Genomic DNA, 21952 nt, shown 5'->3' on the forward strand with positions numbered 1-21952 from the left:
TGCAAATGATGTAGACAAGATCTTTGCCCTCCAATCCCCAAATTTACCGATAAAGGGCTAACCTAAACTGGTTTGTCTGTTTTTCTGCTAATTCATTATCACAGTCAGCTAATATAGGCCAAACACACGCACACAAACACCAGACACACCTCCTTTATCCATACACCCCACTGAGCCAACAGCTGCTTTCAGCAGCACCAAACTGTGGCTGCAAAATACACCAAAACACTTAACTATGACTGACAGTAACACGTTACTCCCCACAGAAATGTTTAACTGCCCTTTTAAGCAGAGTAAAAAGGAGGAATGTTGATGATTTGCCGCTGTGCTGTGATTCCATCAAATCATCACCTCTCTGCCTTGACGGTTAATCCAATCTGACACAGTGCACCCATGTCACCAAGCATGAGGATGCCTTAGCCCTGCCTCCAGCCCTGACCCTTACCTTTAGTCAAGTTACCAGAGGCCCAGATAATGTTTTCCCAACCCCTAACCATTAGGCTTTAATGAATAACAGCGGTGGCTAAGCTGACCTTTGGCTGAAAGAGGCCTCTGGCTCTTGCTCTGTTCTTTGATATCATGACCTCGTTAATGCCCTCTCGGTGGCCTGGCATTGGCTTTCTGGTGACACAGGTGCTTTTCACAATTGCACACATGCTCTTGCTAGTTTCCCTCTCTCTCAATTCTTCTCATCTTTCCTATTACACAAAATCTGTCAAGCAATCTATCCACCCACACATTCTGACATATCACATATTTTCCATGGACTGTATTTCTTTCCCTATTCTATCTCTATTCAAACAATATCCAGTGTCTGTGGCCTCTCAAATTCTATCTTCCTCTGTCTGTCACTGTTTCTTACCAGTCGGTGTGTGGTGTGTCATTATATAGCCGTTACATTGTGCTTTATGTGGCTGCTCTAGGGGTCATATTGTGGCCTGTTACCTGGAAGAAAGATATTACAAGCAAGCTCCAACCGTATACCCATTGATATTTAGGGAATATATAGTATATAGAATATATAATATGAGTAATTCAGATGTTTCTTCTTTGTGAAAACAAAGAAGAAAGTGGATCTATGATCTATGAATATAAATACCATTAAAAACCAGCGGTAAGATCTTTAAAACAAAGCAGACCATGAGGCTTGAGTGTATCTCTGGCCAGCACACAACATACTGCACACTGGTTTACAAGCTATGCAGAAGGAACTGTCCAATCCCATTAAGACTGTGACCGTCTTTGCTGAATGGCTGGACTATTAAGAGGGAGACTAGGCTGACAGCTCTGTTACATGACAGCATGAGGCCAAGACCTGACATACAGCTGTCAAGAAAGAGATGCCCTGTGTGTGGGTGTGTGTCTGTGTGTGCGTGTATGTGTGTCTTAAAGACGCAGAAGTGACGAGCAGGTAAAGGCTGAGTGAGCGGAGATTACCAGTGGCCTGAAATATTATCACATGCTATTAGCACTGTATCACTGTTCATTAGGTTGATGGCTAGCTTTAGTTACTTGACAGCCCTGCGGTAAGAGTACAAGAGATGAAGAGAGTGAGAGAAATAAGGAGATAGAGTGTGCACGGAACAAAAGTAGAAAGGAAATAGGAGCAAGAGGAAAATTAGGGAAAATGATAAAGGCCTGCTTGCCTCAATCATTCACTGTCAGAGAGTCAACATCCAGGTTTTAGAGGTAAACAGGAGAATCTCAAAGGGAAACAGGACAGATGTGGTATTTAATGTCACATCAAGAAGGAATGTGGCATATTATCATAGTTCCTAATTCTTATTGTCATGACATTCATAATAAATGATAAACAGATGACTGTGCAATGTCAAAAAGCATATTTAAAAGAAATTATTTGTGTAGAGCTCATAAAAGCTTCCTGTAAACACTGTGTGATCATAGAAATGCATTAAACAATGCTGTCACCCAGACAAGCTTAACTCCCTGATAACTGCTGCAGTCTTGTATGAAGTAGACGACAGAGAAGCAGTAAAGCTGTCCCACTATCAGACAGAAACATTAGTCGCTGTCACACTCAGTTTGCCTTCGCACAGACAACAGTTTAGTATATCATCAAAGCCAAAACAATTCTCATTTCTGAGATCTATTGGCACTGTTCTACTTGAAAAAGCCCTTGAAATGGAAGCACACATTTGCAAAGTAGATGAGAGGAATGCTGTTTTGGTTGCTTGAGTAATCTAGAATCATTATGCATGCTATCAAACAAACAAACAATGCATGTTTTTCTTTTTTCATTTTGTAACTGCTCCTAACGAGGATGATCATTAAGACCCATGTAAAATAGGGAAATTCATCAGGAACTTCAAAAAGATTCCCTCTGTTGTGGGCCACTGTTGGAGTTTCTGTGCAAGTTCACAAAGTAATAGTTTGCTCTCACTCCCTCTCTGTCCTTCCTTTTCCCCCTTTTATCTAATTTTGGACCACTTTAAGAGCCAGCAGTAATGAATTGGCTAATCACAGTTATCTGGCCCATTCGAGTGCTTTGTAAAGCAAATCAATAAAGCTTGGCACTGAGCCAGCCATCCACTTTGACAGACGTTTCTCACTAATCTATTTCTGTTTTTTTCTGTCCTAAAGATGTTTACTCATTCTCTGTCTGTCCCCTTTCTCTCTGTGTACTTCAGCAAGGTCAGTGGGGAAATTGAAGAAGAAAAAAACTCATATTCCACGCCAGCTGGCAACTCAGAGGACAAAAGTCAAGCACTGAGTACTTAAAGTTCATTTGAGAAAGAAATTTTGTCTTTGATTGGTAGAACTGTTGGAAGTCATTTGAGCTCTGAGACACATACCTCAGGCAAAAAGAAAAAAAAAATAACAAGGCCTAAACCTGTACTATGCTGTTTCCACAGTAACAGATCAATAACAGCGACGCAACAACTGATAAGAATTTCTATGAATTTCAAATGTTCTCCCAGTGGTGCATACATTGGCTGCAGACTAAACAAGAATATTGATAGGCTGCAAGGCCCTGCTTCCCAACACAGCTCGTTGCATAATGCTTTGTTGTGTTTTTATTGCACATAAAACATTCGATTGCCAGAATGCGTGGGTTAGAAATACCATATTCATAAGACTGAGAAAGGCCACTTCTTATTAACAAAAACATGGGAATGTTCAGCTTATTTTCACTTGTTTCATCTTTTTGCCTAACCAGGAAGACATGGATCTGGGTAGTCAGCCGCGTTTGATGTGGCTTCCCAGTCCTAATGACACTACTGCTCCCAACATTGGTAAAAACCACACAATCCACTGCCACAGGCACAGTATGACTCCCAGGCTCCGGATGTGAGCAACAGTGTAAAAGCAGAGCCAAGAGCTGTGTCTTCTTTTCCAAACATGAGAAAATGTTCATGGGAAAAGTAAATAATTGTGCCATCAACTTAATTTGTAGCCCAATTAGCATAATAATATGTTGATAAAAACTGGATTACAGCTATGCTCTTTCTACGTGTAGTCTCTGGTGCAAAGTGCTTCTAATCAACAATGGGTTAATTAATCTCACTCATGAAGTTAAGTCCAATTATAGGACGCACTCAACAGGATAATTTGTTTGCTAAAAAAAGAGAAGACATTGCCAATAACAAATCTAATAACTAAAATAAAAAATCTGTAATCTTGTTTATTAATGAATAAATAAGTAGTGCCCAACATGTTTATGGACATTTGTGATTCTGTCTTTGTGTCTTTTGGGATTTGGCTACATTGGCATGGATACATATCTTTGGGCTAAATTAAGCCTATATATATATATAATATCCATCTGTAGTAAAAATGTATGCACTGTAGGAGTATTTGTCTCTTGTTGTTAGACAATGAAAAACGCTTCCTTCGAGACACTGGCAGAGAAAAGAGCAAGCAATTAGAGGAGGAGAACGGAGAGGGAGGCAGATAGAAGGAGAGAAAGCAACAGAGAGCTGTTTGAATGTGATTAATGAGATCACTGCAGGGTAGGCGGTGTCATTGTAATAGTCTGAGCAGGCAAGAGAAGGAGAAGAACATTGGGAGTAAGAGTGAGAGACTGAGACTGAGAAAGGGACAGGAAAGGAATGGGGGAAGGAGAAAAGAGAAAGAAAATGAGAGGGGACAGCCAGTTGACTGACCAGGCTACATTTAACTCACTGCTATGAAAAGAAAGAGGGAATGAGACACTGAGACAGAGAGGGAGAGAGTTAATCAGAGAGACTAAGAAGAAAAAAGCAGATATAAGGCCTGGATGAATAGAACGGCAGGGGCTCTCAGTATTCCTCTGGCCTTTTAACAGTCAAGTGTTTAGAGAAGCCTGGACCAGGTCTGGCAGATACAGTAGAAAGGCTTGTCCTCTAAAGACAGCCATGAAAGACAAAGCCTGCTGCTGAAGCCTGGGGCAGCCGCTGGCCGCCCCTTTATCTGTCTCAGGGTTAAGAACTAAGCAGTAGGGGGGTCAAGTGGAGGCCAGGTTCTGAAAGGTTACACAGACATCCTACCAGTCCACAACTCACTGAACAAGCTAGTCATTAGCTGGAGATGGTTATGGTAATTAAACACCTATGGCAACCACCTCCACACACAAACACCCACAGCCCATTTCCATATATATACATAAAGCACAATAAAAAAGAAATCATAACTTTTACTATAAAAATTGTTTCTACAGATAAGGCGGACAACTTAAAGCTTGATGTTCTATTGTGGCTCTTTGTGGAGTTTCGAGGTATTCCCCATAAAGCAGAAAGAAGGCCTTTATAAAGTACAATTTAACTATATTTGCACTTCTCCAAATAGGGCTAATTTTACTGTAGGACATTCATTCAGCCTATTTGAGAAAGTGCTGCAGGTTGTGTTAGGAAGGAAAATGTTCTTTTACGGGCAAAAGTACTTTCTGTAGGCTAAGTTGGCTCCTGGCTGTTGCCAGTGGGCAAACGGAGGCTGTATTGTTTAGTTTAACATGATTAAAAAGATTGCATGCAATTTAGCAGCCCTGAAAATAAATGGGTGTAATAGATCAATTTTGGCAGCTGTCATTTCAGCTAAAATGCTACTTATGTATCCATGCCACCTGTCAATTTGTTGTTTTGCTTTGTTTGAAATGTCAGTTGCCTGCTTCATAAACAGGTGTACTGAGTAGGGTAGTTTTCATTTAATTTTACAAAACAAAGACAGTCATTTAACAAAAGAATTATGCAATTATTTGTTCTGTGTGGGATTAATTGGACCACACCATTCAATCTGAAACAAAGTGATGCAATGGTTATTATAGAAGGCATTCAGTGAGAAATAACAATTTGTGAATATGATGATTGAAAAGAAATTCTACCTGGTGGTAATTGTGACAATGCTTTTCACTTGTAATTGTATTTCTTTTCATGTCAGCTCAAGGTTAATGCAAGTCATACAGTGACAATGGAGATGTTTAATAAAGCCATTAAAATGATTAAGTCTTTGTGTGTTTAGGTTGTTTATTTGCAATCCCATGAGGATGCATTAATGACCAACTGGAAACAACAACTAAAAGTTAAGTCAAGTGAACAGAGTTCATGTTCATATCAAACTTCATATATCTCAATAGTCAGTAAATGTGTATTTCTGTGTGTGTAGTTTAGGGGATGCAGGTGACAGGACCCCTCAGTGCTGTTCTCTGAGTAATTTGTACCCCTTGGGAAATAGGATGGGCTTCCATTATGCTAGGTACATCTTCCCAATGCTAGTAAGAGCGTCTCTCCTTCTTTCTCTCTGGTTGTCTGTCTATCCATTTGTTGAATATTTTGACTCTCCATCGCTGTCCTTTCACATCTGTCCTCCTCTCTCTTCCTCTTCATCCAGGTTACCAGGGTGACAATCCAGGTGGCCTACAACAAACTAAAAAAAATAAGCCCAAGGGTATATACAACAGAGTGACAACAATCTGCCCAGGTGATCTCTCGCTTCCACATACAAATCCAGACCAGGCTAAGCCAGGCCACACCAAAGCAGGGCCTGAACAAGCCAAGCAGGTCAGCAGCCTCTGGGTTGACAGGCAACAGACTGGCAAGGCTCTCGGATCACATGAGAGCGACAAATCCAAGGACTAACTCCGAGGCTCATTGGGGGAGGGATTGGAGGGGTGGTTGACCACTTGTTCAGCAGGGCGCTGTAGGAGCAGCTGCCTGCATTTACAAGCCTTTCAAGTCCTAAACACTTTATGCAATATTATCAGCTGCTACTCTCAACGACACTCCAATACTGTCTACACAACACACACATCCTTGCTGCTATTCAGGCCAGTGTGAGAACCAGATGAGTCAGCCATGTACCCTCTGCTACATTAACCAGTTCAACAAGACTGGTCCAGTTAAACACCTGAACCACTCTTTCAAGTTGTCCCCTTTAGCTGCCAGGGGCATCATCCAAACCAATTCCTGATAATTCATCAGGGCATGATGAGAAAAATTAATTAGGCCGAAAGCAGCACATCATGGTTGAGGGCTTGAAGGATAAAGAGCCAGAAGACATTTTTTTCATCCATAGTTTACTGCTGATACAACCCAACTCTAATTACCCCGACTTCCATTCAACACTCACATCCACCACCATAATGTGTGGTGTTTCAAAAAAGAAAACAAAGCATGCAGTGCAACTGCAAATACTGAGGAAATATTAGCCTAAAACGACTGAAAGAATGACGATTTTTATAAAACAGATATATTTTATCTATATTTTGAGTTCATGAATCATTTACATATTACATAATTTAATAAATAAACCTACATAGACCCGAGTAACTCTACTGAATGTAGAACGTAGGGGAGGATGCCATCTGTGAATGGTTCCTTTTGGTCTCAGGTTCAACAGCTCTTAACCCCCACTGCTCTGTATGAGAGAACGGGGATGGAGGATGTTCATTCTCACTGCGAATTGCCTCTGATTAACAGGAGAATCTTGAAAGTGCCTCTGCTGAGCTTGCTTTAACCTCCCCATTCATCCATTGCTGGGATGTCTTTCAACATGCATGCATGCATGCCCTCCATCTCCAGCAGTGCTCCCTGCGGCTCCTCTCCTTAATGCCATTGTTGTTTCCCACCAATCCCAGTGCCCGTGTGGGATATGTGTGTGCTTAAGCACAAAGTGAACCACACACAGCAAATTTCAATTTAGATGATGCAATTATTTGGTAATATGTATCCAAAATAAACTGCAGAACAGATCGCCTATTGCTATAATTTTACCTGCAGAGCCCTTAAGCAGTCTTTTGGTCTCTGGATATATAAAAGTGATAACGTAGATGATGGAGTCTGGTCAGTATAATATACAGCCTGGTGAGTATCAATGTAAATCTAGGTCTAGAATTTAAATTTGATGTTACCTCATGGGCAGGACTACAAGTTAACCAAAACATCTTCTGATGTTAGCGTAGAGTGGACTGAAGGTCTATATTTGGTCCTGTTTGGACCTGATTAGAAACTGATTTCACTGTACCTAGAAATAAACTAGAATATTGATTGCCCCCTAGCAGCTTCCTGCTGAGGTGAACATCTGCTGCCCTCCACAATCAATCACTGCCTCCAGGGGTGCCACCCAGAAGTCCACAACCGGTTTCTGAAAGCCTCATGACACTAGACTACACATTTATCACATAACATTTGTATAATAGTACTAGGTTTCACTCCAGGATGGGAATGAGAATTCACCACCTTCATAAAATATAGATCTGTTTATATGATGCTACATCGAATGGTAAAATGTAAGCACTTCACACCCTGTACACACAGCATATGAGTGCTAATATTTTGTATGAGGCTCACAACTGTAGTGGTATTGTTCCCACTATATACGCAATATCCTCACCTTTGTGTCTGCTTACTCCCCCAGTCTCTTAACCCCTCTTCCTCAATCAATCCCCTGCAAAAGCTGGCTACAGGCAGCAGTATCCGCCAACACTATCCCCTCCTGCTTTGCCATGCTCCAGCAAAGCCCAGGAAACAACAGCATATACAGGAGCCGGTCTGCAGGGAGAGCGAGAGGTGGAAGGAGGGGGGTGGGTAGGGAAGGAGGAGCGGGATTCAATGGGGAAGCGGGAGATGGAGGGCAGGGGAGGGGGGATTCTTTGGGAAGGGAGCCAATCCAATTACAGGCAGCGGTGCAGCCCTGGTTTCTTTGGCGGCACTAAATTCACATTTCAACGGTCTCTTCCTCCATCCCCCAGTACCTTGCTCCTTCTGCTTCTATCTCTGCCTCTTCCTGCTACTCTTTTTCTTATGTTTTCTCATCATCATGGCTTACACCACCTAACAGTGCATCCCCACACACCACACCCCGCCCTTTCCCCACCTGCCTGTCTCTCTTGGTTGCATGAAAAAGGTAAAGCTATAGAACTGTATCACCAGCAAAGTATGAAAACATGTCACCCTATAGCTGTGTCATGCTTAGATCTGAAGGACGCCTGCAGCATCCTACCCCGCCTACAAGCCACACACAACTCTGTAAGAGCTTATCAGCCTTTTGCAGAGGAGCTGCAGCCTGGGCTCATGGTCACACTATCCTTCTGCCCTCCCTGTGACACCTGAGGGAGTGAATGGATAACACTCTTAATGTAAACACATGTATATTTCAAATACACTGAAACACACACACCTTAACAATGACAGTGAGCAAACCAGTCTTCTTGCAACCACTGTCATGCAGGGTTGTTGATTATTCATTACCTATTAAAGAAGTAAACATTTTCCCCACACTGGTGCAGACAGCCACGGTAGGTAGGCTAATTGTGGTCATTCTCTCTTTCATGCACATTAGGTGGACAGTCAGTTCTTGTTGAGTCATGTGCTTGCATGCAAATCATGACTGGCCCTTGTCCAATAACATACCTGCATGCAAATGTCTGCACAGTGGTGTCTAATCAGGTTCAAATAAAGTCCAACAACTCTTCCTTCAACAGCACTGTTACTGGCTATTATGAAGGCATTCAGAGTATTTCTACAAGAAAGTAAACTTCCTGCATTTTCTCATCTCAGCTACGCCATACTGAGAGGGGATAACTAATTAGGATGACAATAAATCAGATGATACTCATCACTGGGAAGTTAGCTATGTGCTATTACTACCTTATTCTGTTGTCATGTGAATGAGCCTTTGAGGCTGAGTGCTCTACAAGAATTTGGTGCTCTGGCCACTGGAACGCGGTACCTATTCTCTAGGTGCTCCTCTCATATCCTGGTTAATTCCTCCCCAATGTTAGCGTTACTGTGGTTACAGTCATGCCCCTCTGAGGAGCAAGCCTAAGTACACAGCAGCACGCAAGGCTATTTTGCATGGACTGAAGGCAGAGGCGTCAGCTAAAGACAAGATTGTGGAAGGAAACAGGGAGATAAAAACTATATGCAAGCAACAGCAATGCAGTGGGGAAAACACTCTTTCTGTCTCATCTAATTTAACCGAGTAGAAAAAGATGCTAAATTATTAAACAGCTCAAACAGGGGATTACATCGAATGAATATTCTCTCCACCACAGCCTGATTGGTATTGATTTAATTATGAATAGATGGAGACCAAAATAACCCAGGCCAACACCATTTGTGTTGTATTGCCAGACTTGGAATAACAAAGAACTTGCCAAAAGAGGTATCAAATTGGTTTTAGGAACTCTTTTTCCTTTTCAGTATCTTCCACTGAGTTTCATGCAGCTGTTGTTAGTAGGGGGAGGAACGACTATATAAACCAGTTATGGCCCTGTGACACATTCTTGCTGTCACTCAAACAAGCACCCCCATGAAAGAAGGAGCCAAGTGATTACTGACAAATCCTTCATCCAACTAAATCTAGTCTAGAAAGCACCATCAGTATGCAAGAGAAACAACTATTGTGCCTCAAAGCACATGGACACATTATCTCCGTTCAAACACGTCATTACTATTTTAACATTCAACATAGGCCCCATCCACATTACTCCGTTTTAGTTTACAAATGGAGAATAAAAACAAATATGATCCCCGTCCACACCAGCGTTTTAGAGTTTTGGAGTTGATCTCTGTCTACATTATAACGACTGAAAACGCACATCTATTGGCCGGTCAGGTACACTGGGCATGCGCCTGCCAGTGTAAACATGAAGCAGATGGTCTCTTCCTGGTTACAGAAGATTTGGCGAAAGAAAAAATAAATACAGACGAAGAAGGTGTTTTTTTTGCATGCACCAGGAGCTGGGACTGTTACTGAATGTAACACAGGAGTGTGGCGGTGGAAAACAGACTGGGAGTCGTTGCAAAGTAAATACAGTGACATGAACAGTACAAGTGTAGGCAGAAGTGTTATTTGCACAGTACATAATATTTTAATAAAAATACCATGTCAAAAACCCGGTCAGTAGCATCGTGTTTCTGACCCAATCAGAGAGCCGAGTGTGAGCGGCTGCGTCATCGTTTCTGAAGTCCTCCGTTTTTGCCCGTCTTCACTAAAACGCCCTCCGGAGTTTTGAAACGCAAAACGGGGTCGGCAGCGTTTCCAAACTTCTCTGTTTTAGGTCTTCGTTTTCGCCGTTGTAGTCTGGACGGGAGGTACAAACGTAGCAAAAGGTCTGTGTTTTAATTGGAAAAAAACGCAGTAGTGTGTATGGGACCATAGTCTAAGCATCAGCATACTGGGGTGATGTCAGAGGCAAAACAGTGCAAAGACACTGAATGACAGTCTCACTCCTCATATCATACAAACCGAGAGCACAGCACACTTTCCTCACTGTTCAATCTTATCTTCTTCTTGAGAAATACATCTAATACTTTGTTTCCTGTGGCTGGGGTGTGAAATCTATCATTATTAAGTGGCCAGCAGCCCTTAACCCTCTGTGGCGTCTCTGTTCTCTAACTCCAAGACTAGGCAATGACGAGGTTTAGTGCATGGACCTGCTCTCCTTTTTGCCTCTCAGTGGGCCATAGGCAGAAAGGTGCCTATTAAAATTAATGGGCCAGTGCAGGTTATTCAACACTGCGACACTGCGACACTGGATCTCACTTAACAAAGAACTGGTAATGACCACTACAGTGAGCTAGCCATCGCCATTACCCCTCTCCGACGCTTTGGCAGCAGGCATTAAATATTAAGGAGATACGTTTCCCAGTGACCATGATCCATCTGCACGGAAATAGGACCACTTCACAGTGTCTGTACCCCATGGACCACTGGACAGCCTGAGTCCTTATGTATCACAATGATGAAGTGAGCACAAATCTCCAACAACAGGCCTGTAACTGCTGGGTGGAAAGAGAAAAGCAGCTGGTACTCACCTTCTTTAGACGTCCACTCTTGGTGCCCACAAAGGCTACACAGTAGCCATTGTAGACATAGGAGGTGACAGAAGTCATGCGGTCCCGAGTCTCGGTGTAGAGAGTGTGACCGGTCACCAGCTGAGATCCACCAAGTGGCTGGTTGATGTCCAGACCACAGAAAGAGTCATCAATGGGCACCGGCTATAGACAGAAAGGAAAACAAATGTTATAGGATGAAGTATGAATGAATGAGAGAAAACAGAAAGGCATTAAAAGAAAAAAAGGTGATCATGACTGTGAGACAAACAACTGTAATCCAATGTGAGGGGGAGTGACAAAAATACGTCAGACATAGAGAATAAGACATTAGGAGAGTGGTGAGGCTGAGACACAGAGCATTATACAAGAAGACAGCTCAGTAAGGAGGAAAGATGAAGGTGAAAGAGTGAGACAGAAGGAGAGGGTGATGGTCAAAGTTGTGGAAATAGTGGCAGTGTCAGAGAGTGACTGAGACGGGAATGAGGGGTTGAGAGAAGTGAGTCTGAGAGAGAGAGGGAGGTCAGAGCAAGGTGGAGGTGCGCGGGCGATTCTCCCAGCCAGACAAACGTTTGCCTTTCCACTTGGCAGACATGTTTCAGCTCCGCCTGACTGAGCTCCACCTTGCTCTCACTGTGGCTCATTACCCGGGCCTATCATCACGCCTCTGCAGGAAGACACATACTGCATGATAACTATGTGCACCGGCAAACACACTGCATGATAACCATGAAACCCTGAAATAGGCCTGTAAGTGAAGAGGCTTCAATGAACTGTATTTACCCATTCATTAGAAAATAATCACTACCATAAAGTCTCGTTAGGTTTGACTTCAGTTTTTAGGAAAATTTGGGGAAGATTATAGCACACATCTTACAAGAAGAGTGGGGACCTAACTCCATCCTGTAGTCTATCTCAAATAAAATAGGAGGTGATGGATGAAGAGCAAGATAGTGGTCTTTCTGGTGTTGTATAGGGTCAGCTGAGACAGTCTGATTGGCAGTGGCCTCTAAGTGCCACGTGGAGTAAGTCAGATGGCCAGACAGGCATTCACATGTATATATCCAATAGTGTCAACCTCACAATCTTATTCTGCCTCTGAATATTTATCCCCTCTACCCAACTCCAACTCAATAATTCTCTCTCTGTCACTATATCTATCTCTCGTCTGTCTCCTCTCTGTCTTCGTCCCTGTCAGAGTGGTATAAGCAGACTATGCTGAGTGACATTTCCCACTCTGGGAGGCAGCTCAGCCTCTTACTACACACCATGGTTGTAAACCTTTCAGTACTACGCAGATTTTCATGAGCAGAGCAAAAGCAATAATGCTGACAAGGAATAATCTCTTATAGTCACGCCCCCCACTTTATGGCATTTCCTTTTATTTCGTTTGCCCAAAATAGCACAGAGTGCTATGGGGTACTCCACTGCAGTATTTAAACTAAAGGAAAAACAGGTAAGCTTATATGATTCTTTTCTGTTATGGTTATAAAAATCAAATGTACTGTATATATGTGCGTGATGCTTGTTTTAATCATAAGCTGATTAGACATGGACACACAATAAATCAAATGGAAAAGCTAGCAGCTTTATTAAGGAACAGCCGTGAGATCCAGACATTGGCTTATCAATAGCTACTCCCTCAAACACATGCAGCTATTCCACATATGGTCTGTTGGGCTCCACACCATTTGGTTGTGATTATATCAAGATTGTTTAGATGATGTACGCTTAGCAGACTTGGCAGCCAACATAAATCCCACTGGACTCCATTTGGTTTGGTTGGAGTTTTTTTGTTCACCTTGATGCAGATTGGTTTTTGTTTTCTAATCACAAATCTCACATGTAGTGAAGAAATGTAATTTGCCATGTCTCAGTCTTTTACACGTGATACAGATTACATTGGTTATCTTTAGCAGAGCTGTGGAGAGACAAAAATAGACTCTAACCCTGTGTGATTAATCCTTATCGAATAACTCACAATATAGTGTTGAATCAATGCTGAAAAACAGTTGTTACCCTGGTCTGCTTCTGTGCTTCAACAGTAGACTACATAATCTTGTTAAACAATGTCATAAATGGTTCCATTTGGTCTGGAATTTGAATGAAAGATGAATTAGATGTGACAAGATTCAGAGTTTCCCTCCCAGGGTATATCAGTGTTATCAATGTGAGCTCCCCTTTGCTCTCATGAGTTGTTAATTAGTCGATGGGGCATGAGCAAAAAGTAAGACAGGATGATAGTGTTAGTCAGAGAAGGACATACACAGACAGCCAGATACAGAAAGAATCCCATCATTGCTCTCCTGCTTGGGACTGACTACAGAGATGGTGTGAATCTCCAGATGGCAGAAGGCTGGACGTCTGGGTGATAAATCTTTGATTGGCTGCTGTGTCTGAATCCCCTGGCTCAGCCTCTGTTCCATTCTCAGCCTCAGCTTCGCCTGCATGTAAGCGTGCGTACACACAGTGAAATGTCCACAAGAAGGGAATGAGAGCTGGGGGTATAATTAAGGTTCTCTGCTTTGAGCTCACTGGCTACCTGCTGTTAGCAGTGGACCAGAGGAAAGGCATTGCGACTGCATGTGTAATTTACTCAGAAACCAAGCGAGGTACTGTCAACAGTTAACAAAAATACAGTCTAAAGGGTTTAGTCTAACCTTGATTCACCTTATAATTTGATTGATCTCAAACATGGGCGCGTTAAAAATACCGCACACAGAGATTCTGGAACATATTTATTTAAGAAAGACATAATATGAAACATATGTGCACTTTAAAGCAGCCACACTGCTTGAGTTGGGGATTTAACAGCAAGCAGACAATGTTAGCATGGTTGACATATCCGGTTGTTAAATGTAATTTGTATAGGCTTTAAGATTTCCCCATCCATTGACATCTATCTGCATAATCCATATTATACTATGGATTTATTGGCTGCTCAATGAGCATGAGCTCATGATCTTAAGGGCTGTATTTTACATCTTCTTATCTATGTGGCTACACCACACAAAGCTTGTGTATCCTTGTGTGTAATGTGAAAGGAGAGCAGAACGGTATTGCCTAAAGAATAGAGTGGGAGGTGTAGCTTTGCAGGTAACGGTTGGCATCCTTCAGAACACACTGAGATGATTGGGGATTCTTCTGAGGAAACTGGAAGAAGGCTCTAATTTGAGCTCCCACAGATAGAAAGCCTCCCAACCTCAGAATTTTCACCAATATATACCACCATTTCACCTTCTTCCGCCTACTCTCCTTCTTCCAACCTCTTCTCCTGCCTACTCAGTGGAGCTAATAAAACCCAGCAGCACTAGTTCAAGATAATGTCTCTGTCCTCCTGACAATCACCTCTGACACTGTGCTAATGGGGAATTTACTGATTTTAATAAGAGCGGTCAATTGAGAGACCTAGGGGGATTAGCAACAAAGGAAGCTGATCAGTGGCTCTCATCATTGTGAGGGTAGGGATATCATTAAATCCTAAAAATAAATTAAGACCTACACCACAGCTCCATCACACACATAGTGTATCGATGTGCTGCATTCACAAGCCTTTCCTACGTACATCAAGTGAAGTCAAGGAGGGAGGAGAGAACCCTTCTCTACATGCAGACATTCAGCACACATACACAACACACAATGTAACTGACTAGTCATTAAAATTCTTAACATTCTTAAATTCCTATTAGCAATTCCAGAATGAAAGCACAGAGGACTGTAGCCTCCTGGGAATGAGGGAAAATCAAGACTTGACAACATGTAGCAGATACACGGCCTTGTGTTATAGGATAATTGGGGATTTCAGAAGGAATAGTCTGCTGTGTGATCTATGATAGCATCAGAGTAACTTGAGCGACACCCCCTGACTACTTTTTCCAGCTCTAGAAGGGGAGAGTCTATTTATTTGTATTGTGCTCAAGGAGAATATTATCACTTTGATGGTTGCCAAGAAAAATAAATCAACCCTAATTTATGAAATATACTAGAAAGTGGATGATGCCTGATATCAGAGCTGCAAAACAAGACGTAATTGCACGAAGTGAGAGAGTCATTTGATAACAGAGAGTATGCTACACAAGGCAGTCAAAAGCATTTCCTGATGATTGCTGTGTTTATTTTCATTAAGCCTACGCCCTCAAAACTGTGAACAATGTTTCTAGGCTCATTGAGAAGCTTTGGTCATTGCCTTACTGCCTTATTTTAAGGAAACAAGATGTAATGTCTGAATTCTGACCATTAAAATATACAACAGATCATTGGCTGAGGGTTGATTATAACTCAGAGATAATACAAATGACCTACACCATATCAGTGAAATCCTGATTCACCTGAAAGCATATATAGCTGTACAAGAATTAACTGTGTATATAATAATTTACATTTCCAAATAGGAGCAGTTTTGGCCCATTGATCACTGTGTACGATAACGGATTGTCACCATGTGGAAAATTTATATTTCAGTCATCATTTCCATACAGTAATTGAATGTGTGCATACTGTCTATACAGTACATATGTGTATGTGTGCATGTATAAACATGTTATTAATCAGTGTCTATCACTGTAACTCACTGCTTTGGTGCACTGCACATCCTTCCCAAGCAGCCAGTTGAGCTCCAGGTTTCCTTCTCCCTGGTAGCAGGACTGCAGGCGCTCCTTAATTCGTGCATTGATGTCTCGGATGGTGAACACGCAGAGTGCTGAGTCATCTGGAGGGCGATGGAACTGCTTCTGGCCCTTGGAGAAGATGGTGAAAAGCACATCATCTTGGGCACTGATGTTGAGCGAGGCAGCGAGAACGCGGCCTGGCTTGCCGAGGTAGGCAGCCTGCAGTAGCCGATACTCAATGGCGTTCTTCACACAGCCAATGGGGAGAGAGACGTAGGAGTGAAACTTGCGATCATCTTTGCAGAGGCGGACAATGCGAGAAGTGTAGAAGAGGTCACTGGTTGATCCGCTTGATGACATACTGTTCTCTGGTGTCTCAGGCTGGACAGTCAGGAAGTAAACAAAGCTACCACTGGCAAAGCCGTAAACATAGTAGATGTCAAAGTGGGAGACCAGTGCCAGCGTGTCTGATGGTATCTTGATGAGGGAGGACACAAAGTCAGTGTGCAATTCATAGTCAAGCATAGCAGATGATTCTGGGTCACGGGGCAGCTTCCGACTGGAGATGGTAGGAAAGTAGTCCTGTTTTCCATCTACTGCTGTGCCAATAAATAGGGTTCCATCCTGGCCTTGTGAGGGCACAATGACCCCATACATGGTCCCAGTCTGGTTGACACTGGAGAGGTAGTGCTCTTTCTTGTGGGAGGGCTCTACTAAGATAAAGAGGTCATCCAATCTGAGGAGTTTACAGACACCCTGGTAGAGGCTGCCACAGGCCAGCAACCGATTTTGTGAATAATCAATGAGGAGAAGCTTATTGACATTGTTGGTAGATACAAGGGGTTCCGAACATGGCTGGACAATCAGAGGGGGGTAGCAGGCCTTGTTGTCATCCTCTGGGCCGGTATCATGGGAAACAAGGAGGGTCAGGTTGCCTGAGAGCTTGTACACACGGTTGACTGCTCCAATATACAATGCTCCTGTCGTTTGGTGAACTGTCAGGTGGTTAAAGACCCAGTCCCGACGTTCAGGGTGGAAACTATTAAATGTTTGCCCACTGCACAAGGCAGGGATCGCTAAGAGCCAGAAGCCTAGCAGAGTAGCTGTAGCTCCTACTTTAGGGTCAGGTGATAAAGTCCTGCGTGTTGCCTGCTGGACCTCCATGATCATTGGGTCTGCAACGAAACTGCAGAGGGAGCAGAGAAAATGGGTGTAGGGAAGATGGGAGGAGACCTTGGCCTTTTTGTTGTTGAAGGCTAACTTGCAGGTCAAATCTCCGCAAGGTTCTTCACATGTTTCTGGAAAAGAAAACAAGAAAGAAAGAGAAAAGATATTAGATGTCACAGTATGACTCATATATCCTACAACGCCAAATGGAAAAGGTTCTTCATTAGAGATTGCTTCAGTCAAAGTCAAAGTTCATCCTCAGTAAGACGATGAGCTGTGGAAAAGAGGAGTGGAGGTTTAAAGAGACAATGGGCGGAAGCCATTATGGTGCACATTCCAAGGGAGTTGCTGGACACAGTCGGACAACGCAGGAAAGAGAGGCAGGTTACAGCAACGGAAATTAGCCTGACCTGACTCATACTACCACTGCTGCTGAGCAAAACGGTTTCTAAGAACAGACCATCTAAAGCAGCTTTGCCCACATACTCACATTTCACATAAAGACTTGGCAATGACTCATCAGACTTATATTCCATTGAAAATGTATTTTTATCGTATTCAGGCATAGATCTTGAAACTTGAAACACAATTTTTTTAAGAACAGATCCAATTTACATTATCATGACATAAAATAAGTCTTTAATTTTGCTTTTGATAAAAATCTAACGATAAATGCCCATACCAGATACATGAGCACACAGCTGAAATCCCTGTGCTCATTTCCTTGAAAACACCAGTCTCCTCTTTTAATTTCTACATTCACCACCTCACTTGGATTTTTTACTCTGGCTACAACCCATCACCCAACTCTACTATCATTTGTCCCCTTTCCATATCTATCTGTAAAAACATACATCAAGCAAAGTCTGCAATTTATGCAACCATGCTCAGCCTGGGCCATAGAGATCTCTCTCCATGTGCCATAAACCAAGAGATGGAGCTCTGTGCAGTCTGTCCCCAGGAGTTAATTATCTCGTCCATTGGAAAGGAAGGCCTGGATCTTATTACTGGAACAAAGCGAGAACAAATTGGGAGCCACTTTCACACACCCCTCCCCTTGCTCTCTGCTCTTTAAGGGGCCTGTTTTAAAGAATCTGAATCTATTAATTATTCTTTTCAAAACATTGCTGTTGTTTTTTATCCTTTCATTCTATTCATCTCCTGCTGACATGATCAGATCGTAGAGGGATTAATCATTGCGGCACAACAATCATCTTTAAATAAATCAGCTACCGTATTAGATCTGTACACAGTTCCCTCATACCAGCCAACAGAATATACAGTCTGTGTGTGTGCGCCTCATTCCCTGAGTATTATCAGTTTACTCTATCAGAACCAAGAAGTAAGGGGCTAACAAGTGGAGACAATGGCAGTGCATCCCAAAATCAAGTATGATTAGGCGTAGCGATCCAACAAGGGTAATTACTGTGGAGCTGGAGGAGGTAAGCTGGGGAGAGACATGGGGACGCCAGGGGCTTGAACGTGTCAGAAACGGCCCTACATCGTTTGTCACGCTCCAGATTTGCATTTTCAGCAGCGAGGGCACAGAGAATCAAGGGTGAAAGATGTGGCTGGAATAATCAGTGATTGCGCCTTGAATTAACAAGCACTTGCAACTGAGGATAGGAAAAGGAGTGTTAAGTGGAGAGATATCCAGGGCTACTACAGAGACTGTGTTCAAGACAGGTTTGATTAGCAGAGCCGATTTGGGATTCCCTCTGAACCATGTCTGCCCTTTCATAGACCTCTTTCCAAATCTGGTAATGGGCATCTCGCGCCCCCCCCACCCCACACACACGTGATCAACGGGTACGCTATTCAACTCAGACTTAAATATTGACCCTTAGGGAGTGTATTGATCCATGTGTCCATAAACACAGGTCCTAAGGCCCAGTCAAGCTGTTCTTGGCTTGTGTACAGGCAGAGGTGTGGGAGGTGCTCTGTCCCAGAAGCACTTTATTAGCATGGCCATAAAAGTGCCATTGCCTCTGAAAAAGCAGCGAGGGCTAGACCCCCACCCTTACTTTAAGCTGCCTGCTTGCTGCCATGCTCCTTTGTTTGAGTTTGTACATGCTAGATGTGCAAAGTGAATCCCTTTGGTGATATAATCAGCCTCCTGCTGAGCCAGCTTTTTGCTCAAGCCCCGCAGCCTTTTGCCCTTTCGAGCTTTTGCTACACCCCCACCCCTTAATCTTATATGTGTATACAACATTTAGTCCCAACCATCTTTTCTTCTTCTCCTTTTTATTACTCTCTTCTTCCGCAGTCGTTGGGAGAAATCCATGCATTACTCCCTCATGTTGTAGCAACAGCTGCAGATGCAGAGAAAGAGAGTGACTGAATGGTGTAAATAAAAGGCACCACAAAGGTTATCCATTCATATTGCTTTCGGTAACAGAGGGAATGAAGTCTTTGTTTAAGTTGATTGCATGACCACCTCTTTGTTGCACTTGACAGAGACTTCTCTGTACTATGCAGCTGAGGAGTAGACTTGAAAAGAATAACAACACCGGATCACCCCTTGTGCTCTTTAGTTCAAAGCCATGTCTTTTTTGTGAGGAGTCAGAATTACCGAGAAGGAAATTAACATTTAAATGCAACCAAGAATGATTCATACTTAAACATAGTTACCTACTGACCTAGAATAAGAAGAGGGCATGACTGTGTTAGCAGTGAATACAATAATGGGTAAGGTAGAACAAAGGCAGAATATTCAGCTTTTAATTGCAAATATAAGTCATCAGGTTTGAAAATGTTGCTATATGAGAACCATTTTTGCCATTAGTGCCGTGGCTCTAACAACAGGTGACTATTTGCAATATCAGCAATATTTTCACTCACAGTGAACAGTTGTCTGCCTATCTCTAACAACACCAAAAACAACAAGTCCTGGTTCTGAAATAAGTTCAGTTTGTTGACGCATCACAATTGTGGTCGCACTGAGGAAGACAGATGGACTGGCATGATGACAAACTGTCAGCTGCTTCAGTGTGTTGCATCACATAAGAATATAAAATGAAACAAGAAAACAAAACTCAAAAGATTGTGGTCATTGTCAGTAGATATCCATTTTAACACTCATCTGACAATCTCTTTGGCAGACATTGAAGGCAAAGAAAGAAGAGCATCAAGTCGAAAGAGACAGAAGAGCACTCATATTCCAGCATGCACACAAGCTGTGATCATAGCTCAGAGAAAAGACAGTTTTCGCAAAACTTTCCATTCACAATGAATAGTCAGGCACACAAAACACTGCGTTGGCACACTCAGCCAGGCTGTTTCCGAGCGCTTGTTAAACAAACTGGTCCCTGTGGCTGCCTGTGCTCTGTCACTGTGTCTGGTTGTGGGTCCCTGTGCTGAAATGCTGGTGATTTCCCCATTCACTGGGCAAGATACAGTGGCCGTGCCAACTGTGGTCCAAGGTAGCTGTACTGTGGTCAATTATCTCATGAAAAGATGCTAAAGAGCAGCAGAAGGGATAGGTAAGATGAGAAAATGTGAAGTGATAAGCTATGCAAACCACCACTGAGGGTTGTGGACACAACAGCCTGAGGGCAGTGCAACAGCCAGCAAACTGAATCAGGACAGAACAGGACTGAGGAAGTGGCCTCTAGAGAAGGAGCAGCTCTAAACCTCTCTTACCCTAGAATAGGCAGCAGGTCTTTTGCTTTTGTGCGTTTTGATTTTTGTCCTTATTGTCCCCACATACTAAGCTTCTTAACAATGCAGCCAAATTTGCTTGATCTCCAAAATTCATATTTACAGCAATTGTATTGAGAAGATAAAGAATATAAACCAAAATCCACTTACGGCGCTAAATCCATTGTAGTCGGATAGGAAAAGGAAATGGGAGATTGTAATTTCATGCTTTGGATTAATCTGTTATTCTCTAAATGATTAATGTAAAGCGTAAAATCTTAATGCTTAAGTAAAAGTGATACGCTACAAATCAAACAGACAACTTGGAACAAAAATCAACAAACCAGCTAGTCAAGAGAAATAAAAGGTTTGAAAAATGTTTAACATTTTGTTCATTGCATGTTAAGATTTTCAGTTGATGTGGCCATTTGCACAGTAAAAATAGAAAGTTTAATCTTCCCTAAAGGAAGATCATCTATAGGAGCCTATAAAAAAGCGATTAGCAGCAGAGGTTAGTCCATTTGTCTTCTCTCTTTGCTGCTATCAAGAGCCGAGATAATGAGAGGACTCACTGGCATCTTGAGTTGTTGAGCTGGAGTTATATTTATACATTCTTTTGTCTCAATAGGAAATAGATTTCTCTGCTTCAGTGCCAGCTCTATCTGTCAGCTTCCAAGAAAACTCAACACATCTTTTCTGCATCCATACATACTTCAAGCCACCACAAGGAAATGACACAGTAGCAAAGTGGAGGGATCAGAAACCACAAGCCCTCCAGTGTCTGCTATCATTTCATTCTGTCTGGTTTCCTGTGCTGTGGTGTTGGAAGGAGTCAGTTATGCCTAATATTTCTTCTGTGACAGAATTCAAAATTTCATCATACTGACTGACCAAATACTTAGGAGGAAATAGTTGTGACATTAGTGTCACAAAGGCTACGTTCAGACTTCACATTCTTGCTTAAATGTGACCCGTATCAGACTTCACTGTCTGCAACCTGAAAGTGGCCCGCATGCGCAGAAAGGCAGCACGCTGTCGTACAGAAGTAAACAGAGCAACAGATGTTAGCTCCGGTTAGCTCATACTTGCTAACCTTCGGATTTTCACGGGAGACTTACGTTTTTCATTGTCCTCTCACGTTATGGGTCACATTTCTCCAATATCATGACAAGTGTTCACAACTTTCTGTCCTTTTCATTACGGTTTCTGGCGCTGTAAAACGCAACTGCCTACAACTCAATCCTCCCTCCCTCTCTCTCTCTCTCTCTC

At 42.6% G+C, this 21952-nt stretch overlaps 1 protein-coding gene across 4 annotated transcripts in view; it reads right to left on the bottom strand.

Annotated features, from left to right (window-relative positions):
- Positions 1–21952, bottom strand: part of plxna2 (plexin A2) — a 192599-nt gene that overhangs the window by 137312 nt on the left and 33335 nt on the right. For 2 of the 4 annotated variants that reach the window (XM_046055976.1, XM_046055978.1), the window contains 2 exons: positions 15842–17175; positions 11253–11435 (listed from right to left, as the gene is read on the bottom strand). In XM_046055976.1, the coding sequence (XP_045911932.1) occupies positions 11253–11435; positions 15842–17047 (1389 nt within the window). In that variant the 5' untranslated portion in view covers positions 17048–17175. Of the gene's footprint in view, positions 1–5590; positions 5860–11252; positions 11436–15841; positions 17176–21801; positions 21856–21952 lie in introns of those variants that run through there. The other 2 variants (XM_046055977.1, XM_046055979.1) reach the window with 2 other exon arrangements.

Source organism: Micropterus dolomieu, linkage group LG08 (genome assembly GCF_021292245.1).
Source record: "Micropterus dolomieu isolate WLL.071019.BEF.003 ecotype Adirondacks linkage group LG08, ASM2129224v1, whole genome shotgun sequence".
In the NCBI taxonomy this organism is placed as follows: domain Eukaryota; kingdom Metazoa; phylum Chordata; class Actinopteri; order Centrarchiformes; family Centrarchidae; genus Micropterus; species Micropterus dolomieu.